At 40.4% G+C, this 11,764-nt stretch overlaps 2 protein-coding genes across 2 annotated transcripts; one reads left to right on the top strand and one right to left on the bottom strand.

Annotated features, from left to right (window-relative positions):
• Positions 1–430: 430 nt before the first annotated feature.
• LOC103443552 (uncharacterized) lies at positions 431–3,186 on the bottom strand. Its single transcript, XM_008382427.3, has 5 exons — positions 2,812–3,186; positions 2,585–2,686; positions 2,017–2,083; positions 1,083–1,267; positions 431–562 (listed from the first exon to the last, which is right to left on the bottom strand). Exons 1-5 carry the CDS (start codon positions 3,178–3,180, stop codon positions 431–433), a joined length of 855 nt encoding a protein of 284 aa, XP_008380649.1. The 5' UTR covers positions 3,181–3,186.
• A 1,827-nt stretch (positions 3,187–5,013) lies between these two features.
• On the top strand, positions 5,014–5,505 carry LOC139195391 (non-classical arabinogalactan protein 31-like). The gene has a single exon (XM_070820917.1). It carries the CDS (start codon positions 5,014–5,016, stop codon positions 5,503–5,505), a length of 492 nt encoding a protein of 163 aa, XP_070677018.1.
• Positions 5,506–11,764: the final 6,259 nt, after the last annotated feature.

Here is an 11,764-nt window from a genome sequence, read left to right as displayed (position 1 = left end):
AAAAAGCTGAAAACGTGAAGTAGCAAAAAATAAGCTTATTCTCACATCACAGTAGAAGCAGTTTTTTTCAAAGCACAATAATACCAAACCAGCCCTAAATTTGATTTGTTTCTTAAACAACTTAAATTAAGCTTGGCTTGTTTCTTTCAAGCGTAGAACTTGAATAAGCCGAACCCAGGGCAAACTCTGTTTCGAGCCAATTTATAGTCAGTGAGTCTCGTATCGAAGTACTATGTTTCATAAAGGAAAGAGAACAACAAATTACATAAGAAACAAAACTAGTGCATATATATACTTTTTATTCCTCCTTAACAAAGGAATTCTGATGGTACATCCACCACATAACACACAAAATAAAAGAGAGACCTTATTCATTACATAGAGGAAATATATTCATATCCATGATGGTAAATCCACCTTATTATTCTACTTAATTACGGACCCTGCCACTCCATTGATCTTCAAGCGCGCAGAGCACGTCAGAACCAGTAGTTACAGAAGTGGAGCATTCTCTACGAATTCGGTTCTCAGTTTCAAAAGCTTCAAGCTGGAAGCTACAGCCCTAAAATCACAAACCAAAGCTTATGAGAAATAATGATTGGTCCAAAATAAAATTTATTTTAAAAATAAAACTATTTTGTGTCATCAATCCACATACTATATACAGTGTGAGTGAATCTCACGTTAAAAAATGAAAGTCATGCTAATAGTTTTAGAGAAATAATTTCCCCACACGTTTTTTTCTTCAAGTGTACTTATTTGTAGACGTTAGGTTAAATAAATTAAATAGATTAAAGAAGAATAGATGAACATAAATCATCAGGAGTATGCAGAAGGAGAAAATGATGTGTAAAAATAATGTCTGTATTGAAGATTTCTCAAATTCTACTGGTAGTCACATTTTTAGACAGATAATACGTACTCACTAATGAATACCCTATATAGTCAATTTTTTATTTTGGCTAAATCAAAGATGTCACGTGTTTTTTTTTAAGTCTAAGAAAAATTAATTAAGACATCAAGACATCTAAATATTATAAATAAAAAATATACCCTTATTAAAATAAATAATTATATTGTACCTGATTTTCATGAGAAGCAGTTTTGAGTGATGATATTGCAATTTGATGCAGAGCAGTAGGGATCTCTTTTTCAGCCACCATCATAAAGGTTTGAAGGTTATGGCCCTGAGGCTTGGTAGACAGGTTCAGAGGAATGGCATGAAAGCCCACTTTCCAACCAAAGCGGAAGGTGGAGAAAAGCGAACCTGGAGATATGTATATAGCAGGTGATAGACAAGCACTATACGTACATGTATATTATCCGTAATCCAAGACACGAGCATCTCCAAAGATATAGACAGATTAAGTAAGCAAAATTTGTACATCTACGTGACATGTTGCCGACCCAATTGACCTTGTATAAAGTTTTGGCACTGATCCAAAGGGAGTAAGTAGTGGAACATGGTATTGTTCGACTCCGACAATAAGTTCTAAGGTCATCCACACTGGTTCAGACGAGTTTGATTTATATACATGTGTGAACCACACCTTCAGTTTGATTCTTATAACGTTTGGTAAATTCTATTGATTGTCGGACCCTCCGAATTAAAAAACAATGTTGGACCTATCTAGTTTAATTTTCCTCTTTCAAATTATTGGTCATTTGCTGTATATCAACTCAGAATAAATATTATAGAACTCGAATTTTCTCCTATTGTACATCACGTGATTTATATACATGTGTGAAGAGAAATTTTTCCATATGATCGTTATACAAATGGTACATCACGTGTTATTATATAAGTGGTGATAAATTTTATTTTTATGTTATTACTTTTTAACACAAGATATCTCCACTTGTATAAGGACACGTGGCATACCACTACGTGTTTCGAGCACATTGAAAAATCTCTCTATTGTGAAATGTTAGGTGTTTCCTTAAACAAGGTGTCCTTACTCAATTGCCTACACCATGAAGAATGAATAGGAAGTTATAAAGCTTGACATTACGCACCTAGAACATCAGACCACGCCCAAGTAAAGCAAATAAATTTGCCCCCAAACTTTAGAACCCTGTTAACCTGGAAGAAAAAAAAAATCTTTATGAGAAACCAACCACTAATTAGTATTACTTAAAAAATGTCGAACCCAGTGCACAAGGCTCCCGCTTTACGCAGGGTCTGGAAGAGGTGAATGTCGGCTAGCCTTACCCCCATTTATGGAGAGGCTGTTCCCAAGACTAATTAGTATTACTTAGTGAGAAAAAAAAAATTAACGGTTCAGGTGATCATTTCATCCAAATAGGAAACTTTGTGTGAGGAGAAATATATATGTTAATTGCCATGCATGCATATGTGAGATGTTCTTCGTAGCACGGTACATCAAGTATCATAATACAAATGAAGTGATATTCTACAATTATATAATAAGTTATATTATAAACGTCTTATGCTATGACGTTATATTATAACGTGTTGTGCACCAGCTTGTGTTCGGATTTGCAAGTACATTAAAAATCTCTCTGCAAATACGTACACACGCGACGCCATGCAAATACAGTATTACGAAGTTCTACAGGACACCTCTTGTAAAAATTGATTGCCCATCTGCACGCCAAACTCTGGGTCCATCAAAGCATCTAAGCCGCCTTTATCAACAACAACGTCAAAGCTCTCATCCTCGAACTGCATTGAAATTAAGCCATGATTAAACAATAATTAGCACTGAATTAATTAGGACAAACTCGCTAGCTCTTTATTTGCTTCCAGTTTCGAGTCGATTAATGGATTGTGATTAATTATAGTAGTACCTGCATGGCAGTGACGTCCATGACTTGCCACTTCATACCAGGGCGTATACGCGCATTGCGGCGCAGCATGTCCGAAATGGCGACCTCAGATAGGTCAATGTTGGTGATGGCCTTAAATCCGGCATCATAGAGGTGCTCAGACAGGTGGGAAGTACCGCAACCGGGCACGAGTAATTGCAGCGGTAGGGTTTGGGACTCGGGCTTTGGGAGATTGGACAGCAGTGGGCCTTGGAGCTCAGGCCAGTCCTCGTACCACTCGAAGGCATAGTTGCCGTCTTGGATGGCGATGAAGAACCTGTCCCAATTCTCTTTGGTTGTGAAACCCTCTAGTGATCCTAGTACCTTTGCTAACTGCTTCGCCTTCCCCATTTTTCTGCTTCAGTTAATTTCTGTGTGAGCGTTTTTGCAGTTGTTTTGGGTTCGTTTTATAAGCACTGAATGCGAGCTAGGTGTTATTCATGCACATAGCTTGTTGCATGTTTGCCGCACGTTTAGGCAAGCTGAAAGGCCACCGAACATCAATTTGCTACGTGGGGATTGTTATGCATGCACAGAGCTTGTTGCATGTTGCGTTTAGGCCAGCTGAAGGGCCACCGAATTTCAATTTGCTACGTGGGGATTGTTATGCATGCACAGAGCTTGTTGCATGTTGCGTTCAGGCCAGCTGAAAGGCCACCGAACATCAATTTGCTACGTGGGAGGATTTTAGGCCAACATGAGTAAAATGATGTACCAAGGTTCGTGGAGCTCTTTGGTGTTTTCTATGAACTCATCAAATTAAACAAGCAATGCACACAATATAAGTGGTTCAAACAAGACTTCCACGTACATCATTTTAATTAAGCATAGTTGTAATTTTGTACTTGAGACTGTTGAAACATGCAAGGCTTTAGTTTAAGGCTGCGAATGGGGAATTAATGGAAGTGTTCCACCAACTTTGAGTAAGCCGAATTCTTGTTACATAAATGTTTTTGGCAAATTATAGCTTTTATTTCTTTTGGTTTCATTAATCTTATGATTAATTTCACTAGTACTAAAAGGCATCGAAATTAATGTGATTGTTATCGATCTCTGCGAGTAATAGATACTCATTTCTTGTGAAACCAAAACTTTGGTCGAGTAATAGATCATTCTACACTCATTACCAACATAAAATTTACACAACAAAGCCCCAAACCAAGTGCACAAAGGAAAAATGGACCTTCCAAACAAAACACCAAGAGTCTAAACAGAAGAGGCTCAAAAACAGTACAAAATGAAAGAAAACCCTAGATTTATGCTACTACCGCTGCCGCAACACCTCAGGATCAGCACGGATAACTCACCCTCACGAATTCTGTGGAGCCAAAAATAATCAAGAGGCAACACATGGATTTTTAGGTGAAGAAGACAAAATTGCCCTCGAGACACACATGGTTTCCTACATGCGAGCAGTGGAGAATCATCCATCAACCGAGTCAAGAGTGCCCAAAATAGGTAACAAGTTCAAATTTATCTCATCCATCTTTACTCCATATCCTCTACAAGGAAATCATTACATAACCTCCCAAAACATTTCCTTTATTATGATAATTAGTCAATTAATATATTTATACCTAATTAATATATTAATTGCTAATTGAATCACCAAATAACACCTCAAAAAACACTTAAAGGCCGGCCACACTCCCCTATAAAAGCCCCATTCTCTTCTCCAAAAGGGACCTCTCACACTCTTGCAAAACTCCCAAAAACTTTCCAAATATTTTTCTCTCTAAATTCTAACTTTGGCATCGGAGGTTCTTCGACTAAAGTCCCCCCCCCAATTCATCGTGGGCGCGTGAGGCTCTTGGCCTTGACCTAAGGTGTTAATTGTTTTGTAGGTGCAATTTTGTCCAAGAAGAAGAATGCGGAAATTTGTATCCACAAATTGGTACTTTCATTGAGAGTTGAGATTCATACTCATAGAAGACTCTCGTGCAAAAAGGTTTTTTTCTCTATTTTCTCTATTTTCTAGTCCACTTGTATTTTTCGTACGTTCTTATTATTAGAATTTTTTATTTGCAAAGATTCTTTGATAAAACGTAAAAGAGAAATACAATGGCTATAAATTTAGAAAATTCCACAAGTGAAAATTCCAATATTCAAGAAAAGAGACTGCGGCGATCCACGAGACTAAATGCGATCTTAGGGGGAGCGGCACCACCACCACAAGGCTCCACCATGGCAACCACCGTGGTGGCCACCACGGCAATCACCCATGGCAAGGTCTATGGCTCCACCACCACTGCCCAAGCCGTGTTATCCAAGGCCCACACCACTAAAGCCACGGCCCGAGTCATGTCACTTCATGCCCAACACGAGCCCAATGCGTTGCCAAGCCAAGCCCAAATCTCGTATTCGCAAGCACCACATGCCAAGCAGCCCACTCTCGTGGCCCAGCCTGTTCCCGCCGAGCAGCCCACTCTTGTGGCCCAACCTACTTATGCAGCCCAGCCTGCTCCCGTCGAACAACCCACTCCCGTGGCCCAGCCTATTCCCGCAGCCCAACCTGCCCCTGTGGCCTTCAAAGTAGCCCAAGTCAACCCAAGACTATCTCAACCATCCGGACCTAACATCAAGCCGGGGGCATTTCCACCACGTTTCTCCGTGGATTTGACATTTCCCAATTCAAATCTTGCGCCCGAAGCCTACCACACTTCCACTGCTCAATGAGGCACATTTCTTTCCAGCTCTTCCAATCTAAATGGTGAACAACACTTGTCTGGATAAGTCATAGAGTTGGCAAGCACCCTTGCACAACAGACGACCTTGATGAATCAACTTTTGCAACGCATCGAGATCCAATGTGCCCCGGACGAAGTGTCCTGAAATAGGATAAGGGCAGACAAACCTTTCCAGCAGTGTCCAGACAAGCAGCCACGAGCCAAGCATTCATGCAGTGTGCATTCCCGATTAGGCCCCCGAGATAGCGTATACTCCCGTCTTAGCGCGCGGAGGAGCGTGCACTCTGAACTAGGCCCGAGGATAAGTATACACTCACGGTTAAGGCCATAATCTAATAGTCAACATGTGCAGCTTTCCAGGTAAAGCATTCATTCGCGGTTAGGCCCGCAAGGAGTATACTCCACATAACATCGGAGCAGGCAACACGATGGACAGAGAAAAGCAATCATTCAATCTGGCTCAAGTTCTACCGGCAGTATGAGAAGAATTCCCTCGTTTGCCAGAAGTGGACCACATGCACCCTGCCACAACATAGATGAGCCGAGCATATGAAAGAGCAGCCTAGACCAGCAGGTCAAAACCAGGGCAGCCGAGAGCTCTACCACCCCCAACAAAGGCAAATTCAGAAAGAAGTAGAAAGGCTCATGACCAATCGATTGCGCAATTTCCTGCGCAACGAAGCTATTGATAAGGCGCTCCGATGATACATGACCAACATAAGTGAGTTATTTTTCAATGACAAGATCGAGCAGACATGACTACCCTACATAGATTGTCAGATATAAAGATAACTTCTACTTCGATAAACACAGCAGCTCAGCCTAATAGCGCGTCCAGGGCAGACGAGTACCAGAATGACACACCAGCCCAACTACCAAGAACCGGGGGCATGCTAAGGACTATTTCGGTTGTCCCAGCAGTCCAACTTTTCTCAGCTGCACTCACGACAATGATTTCCATGCTCTCCAGTGCGAGAGGATAAACTAATTGTTCTCCAGTGCGAGAGGGTAAACTAATTCCTCGACACCCATATGGGTCTGCTCTCCAATGCGAGAGGATAAACTAATTGCTCTCCAATGAGATAGGGTAAACCAATTCCCCGACACCCATATAGGTCCGCTCTCCAGTGTGAGAGGATAAACTAATTGCTCTTCAGTGTGAGAGGGTAAACTAATTGCTCTCCAGCGCGAGAAGGTAAACTAATTGCTCTCCAATGCGAGAGGGTAAAGTAATTCCCCAACACCCATCTGGGTAAGCTCTCCAGTGCGAGAAGGCCACATAGCTTAAAAGATCGAATGCTTGAAGATCGACTAGGCAACAAATGGTTAGGGGCATCAGCCACTTTTGCACTTAATAGTTCACTCATCCGATACTTCATCTTCAGCAGCTCCGATCTTGGTAGCTTTATCCTTGATTGCTCCATCTTTGGCAGCTGAGAAATCAAACTCAAACAGTTTCCTTATTTTTGGCAAGCAGCCCAGACATGGCAGCCTAAACCGTTGCCCCTGCCACGCCACTTCCTCGACCTATGCCGAGTTAATCTTTGGCTTCAATCAAGCCGACTCCTGGCCCCTGCCAGCCGATGTGCCGCACCACCCCGATGGTTGCCCCGTGGCAGCACCTCCCAAGAAGAAGACAAGGAGAATTAAGTTTTCCTTACATCGGTGCGACGCGGAGAAGACGAAGAAAGTAACGAAAGATGGTCCTTTGCATGGGCAAGTGTAGAAGATTGCTAGGGGAGGGGGACAAATATCCTCTGAGCCTTCCCTCTCTTGTAGGGTTGAATAAATCGCTATCCAAAGTTGATTTAACAACCCACTTAAGGTGGGCTTAAATAGGCTTTGAGAGAAATTTATTTCCCTTTCCTAGAATGATCTAATTTCATATTAAAGAGGGAATCTACATCAAAATATGAAGTAGTCCTAAAGCGAAAAGATCTCTACACTTGCTGCCCTTTCCTACGAGCAGCCCAGCAGGTGTGGGGGCATTTGTGGAGCAAAAAATAATCAAGAAGCGACATGTGGATTTTTAGGTGAAGAAGACAAAATTGCCCTCGAGACACACCGGGTTTCCTACACGCGAGCAGTGGAGAATCATCCATCAACCGAGTCAAGAGTGCCCAAAATAAGTAACAAGTTCAAATTTATCTCATCCATCTTTACTCCATATCCTCTACAAGGAAATCATTACATAACCTCCCAAAACATTTTTTTATTATGATAATTAGCCAATTAATATATTTATACCAAATTAATATATTAATTGCTAATTGAATCACCAAATAACACCCCAAAAAACACTTAAAGGCCGGCCACACTCCCCTATAAAAGCTCTATTCTCTTTTCCAAAAGGGACCTCTCATACTCTTGCAAAACTCCCAAAAACTCTTTAAATTCTAACTTTGGCATCAGAGGTTCTTTGGCCAAAGTCCCCCTAATTCATCGTGGGCGCGTGAGGTTCTTGGCCTTGACCTAAGGTGTTAATTGTTTTATAGGTGCAATTTTGTCCAAGAAGAAGAAGGTGGAAATTTACATCCACAAATTTGAACGTCAGAAATCCAAGCAAACACCTCCTCAAAGATGGAAGGAGGGGACTCCATCACCTAGCAAGGAATACCTTTCTGATCGCTGCATAAGCTAGTGGGAATCCCACAAGCGACATTGCCAACAAAGGCAGACTGAAAGAAAGTGGTGGTGCAAATACTTGAGCTGGTGTGAACACCATAACTCTACACACCTTCCCAATGGACTGCAACAGATTATAGTTAAAAGTGATTGCAAACCAATTTGGTATGAAATTGGTGCGGGTGAAAAGAGTGATCAGAAATGCAAAGGATAGACAAGGGACGTGAAAATGGAGGGATACCAATAATTAGAGAAAAGAAAAAGAATTTGAGGACATAGTCGAGTAAGATCAATGGCTTGTGGGGTGGTTGGGATGGATAGCAGAGGGACAACAGTAAGAGAAAGTAAGGAAAGGAAAAACAAAAAGAAAAAGGAAGAGACGGCTATCAACCATGGCTATAGCTAAGGGCATTGCACGGAAAATTGAACTGGAAAACCCTCACATAAGCTATGAGAAAATGACACGCCCCGATCCCGATATCCAAGGGACATCGAAATGGTCACGTCCTGGCCGACACCCGAAGGTGATGCAAGCCATTTAATGAATGCACATGCTGAGAACATGTAAATCATGCGTATACATTTCATTTATGAAATGTAGCAAGATAATAGGATGTGACTATTCATTTCTGCGTGAAGATAATGATATAAATAATATTCAACTGCCAACAATGAAAACACATTGATAATGCATGACATGTTCATAGCATACATCTAATTCAAAATACAACATAAGGTGTTATTACAATGATGTCAAGCATAGATGATGGCACAATATCACTGGTAGGGAAAGGCCTCGTAATGTGGGTCGTAATCCTCTTTCCTATGTCCTGAGGGGGCGCAAAACAAACATTAGTGGACCAAGTTGATATATACATAATATTGAAATAGTTATCAACATATTAAACCCTAAAGTTTCATAAAAACATCAGTAGTATAATATGTAATACGTTTTCCAAAAACCCTAGCATGCCATAAAAATCTTTCAATAAGCATATCATATATATAAGGTGCTAACTAGTGGTATCAGTATCGCCCAAAGGCATAGAGAACTCTTCATTTAGAACACTTCTTTCAGAACACTTCATTTGCCAAACAGGCACCAACCTACGCCCGGTCGAAGCCAGTATAAATATCCTTTGCCAAACATGCACCTACCTACACCCGGTCGTAGCCAATATAAGTATCATTTGCCAAACAGGCACCAACCTACACCCGGCCAAAGCCAAGGCAAAACAGTGACCACTAAATACGCACAAAAATATTGAATATAGTCTTTCCAACATAAATACATATATATATCTCAAAATCATCTTCATAGCATATAGTCATCCATCATATATACTATAAAGAAGTGTTGTAAAAGCATGTTCTAAATAGTATATAGTCATCCATCATATATACTACAAAGAACATAAGTTCGATAGAACATGATATTCCAAAATATTTGTAGTAAGCATAATATCTCATAAAACATTTCATAAAACGTAATCATTAAATCATGTTTTTCATGTATACATTTCTATAATTAAAACATGCATTTTAGAAGGGGTCCACTCACATATATTTAGTCGTCGAAGAGCCGTACAAAATAGGAATAACGGAATTGTCGCTAATAATTGCACTTAAGCACATAAAGTGTTCAATTAATAAAGCTCTATTCAAACGATTGAATTTGGGTAAACGGACATTAAAAACAAGTCCAGGATGTCGAAATTAGTCTAGGAGGGGTCCCGAACGAAACCTGAAAAAAAAAGTCAACAAAAGTCGACGTTGATCATTAACCGATCGAAGTCAAAGTCAACAGGTTGGGTCAATTGATCATGGGCCAATCAAAGGTTTTGGGTTGGACCGGTTCAATGGGCTATGGTTTAGGTTCAATGGGTCTGGGCTTGATAGTCTGACCCAAAGGTTTGATTAGGTTGGCTTAGTGGGTCGAAGGCCCTAGGTTGTGGGTCAAAGGGCTTTGGGCTTGAAAGCCAGACCCAAGGCCTAGTTTTAGGGGTTTTAAGATAACTGGGTTTGGGTTTAAGGCTTACGGGCTGAAGCCCTTTGGTCTTGGGCTAAAGGTTTAGCATGCCAAATGCCCTAGATTTCTCGGCCCAAAGGCCTTGGCTTAATGGGTTTTGGGCTTGAGGGCTCATGTGCTCCTGTCGACAGCATCACACCATTTTAACCTACGATTTACCCTTAACATTGAAGATATGAGATAGGGGAAGAGATTGGTACATGTTTCACAACGAGTGGTGGCCGGAAAACGCCTCGAAGGCCACGGGTTTGCCGGATAAGTTTGCTAAATTCTCTTTGTTGCACAGAGGCGAGGGGGAGAGAAAGTTAGCACGGTGATGGTGATGGTGCTGTCGTTGTTGTTGGGATGTTTTGGGGTGTGTAGATGTGCGTGTCTCGCTGGAGTGAAGATGGTGGGTGAGTTGAGAGAGAGATTCGACAGTGAGATGAGAGTGTGAGAGAGAAGAGTGAGTTAAGAGACCCCGGGGAGAAAGAGAGAAGATAGGGGAGTGTTTGCCATGTGGCAAACAGTGAGTGGAGAGATTTTGAGAGAAAATCTGTAAAATAGATCTGGATTGGGTAGAATAGTAAGGGACCAAATTGTAAACTTTTATAAAACTCTAGGGAAAAATTAAGAAATTACATTTATTTGGGGGTGGGGTTTAATAGAAAAGCTCTCAGTCAGAGAGAATGACTCTCACCAACACATGAACGAATTAAGCACCCTCTAAAAAGAGTTTCGTTTTCCTTACTTACGAACAAGTTACGTACATAAACATCTGATAGAGGACCATTTGATACTGATAGGCTCAATTCTTTCAGTAATTTAGTTGGTAAACACAACTTTATTTAAGTGATTAGTTTTAGTGTCTGCGAGTTGGAATTATATGAAACGAATTTAACGTTACCGTGATGTTCCGTTGTAGTAAATCAATTATATGTGTAATTTTTTTTAACACATGTCATTGTTTTAGTGGATCGGAACATCACATGATGATGAATTTGTTGTATGTAATAGTATGGTTGATAAGGAAGGCAAAAATGAAATACATGCTAGTGTGTCTGGATGTGCATGCATTGCCAACTATATTTGTTTGAATGCTGATCATTCAGTTTGTGGTCGTGCTACAAATAATGTGGGGAGTTTGGGAAGGTAGTATAATTATTTACCTGCAGTTTGAAAAAGGATTGAACAATTTAAGCTAAAGTTTTTGCAGATATAAAGTTGGTTGATAGTGGTTACCACTAGGTGGAAGAGTTTTTCTTTTCCTGCCACATACTTCTACATCAAATGCACAGTATAAGTAATTTCAAAATAGGACCACAAAGTTTCAATTTTCTCTCGTTGCATCTCAAAGTATCTCTTATAATTATATCAGTTTGTGCCATCTCAAAGTATCTCTTACACTTATATTAGTTTGTGCCTTTGTATGATTTTTTTTTACGCTAATTCATTAAATTCATGGCATGGTGAACTTGAGATCCTTACATGGCTAGCATGTAATTCACACTTGCAACACATTGACAAAAAATAAAATAAAATAAAACTCGTCAAATAATGCATGCTTATACATTCAAAAAGACAAAATGTGTAAAATGATACAATTTCAAAACCT

This window comes from Malus domestica, chromosome 04 (assembly GCF_042453785.1).
Source record: "Malus domestica chromosome 04, GDT2T_hap1".
Taxonomy (NCBI): domain Eukaryota; kingdom Viridiplantae; phylum Streptophyta; class Magnoliopsida; order Rosales; family Rosaceae; genus Malus; species Malus domestica.
The sequence above is the reverse complement of the archived record's forward strand: the minus strand, read 5'-3'. Positions and strand labels throughout refer to the sequence as shown.

Excerpts from the sequence above, each read along its gene's own strand:
- LOC103443552 (XM_008382427.3), bottom strand. The coding sequence starts at position 3,180 with ATGGGGAAGGCGAAGCAGTTAGCAAAGGTACTAGGATCACTAGAGGGT. Across the intron at positions 2,687-2,811 it reads TGGACGTCACTGCCATGCAG|TTCGAGGATGAGAGCTTTGA; the intron begins GTACTACTATAA and ends ATTTCAATGCAG. Across the intron at positions 563-1,082 it reads CTGCTTCTCATGAAAATCAG|GGCTGTAGCTTCCAGCTTGA; the intron begins GTACAATATAAT and ends TTGTGATTTTAG.
- LOC139195391 (XM_070820917.1), top strand. The coding sequence starts at position 5,014 with ATGGCAACCACCGTGGTGGCCACCACGGCAATCACCCATGGCAAGGTC.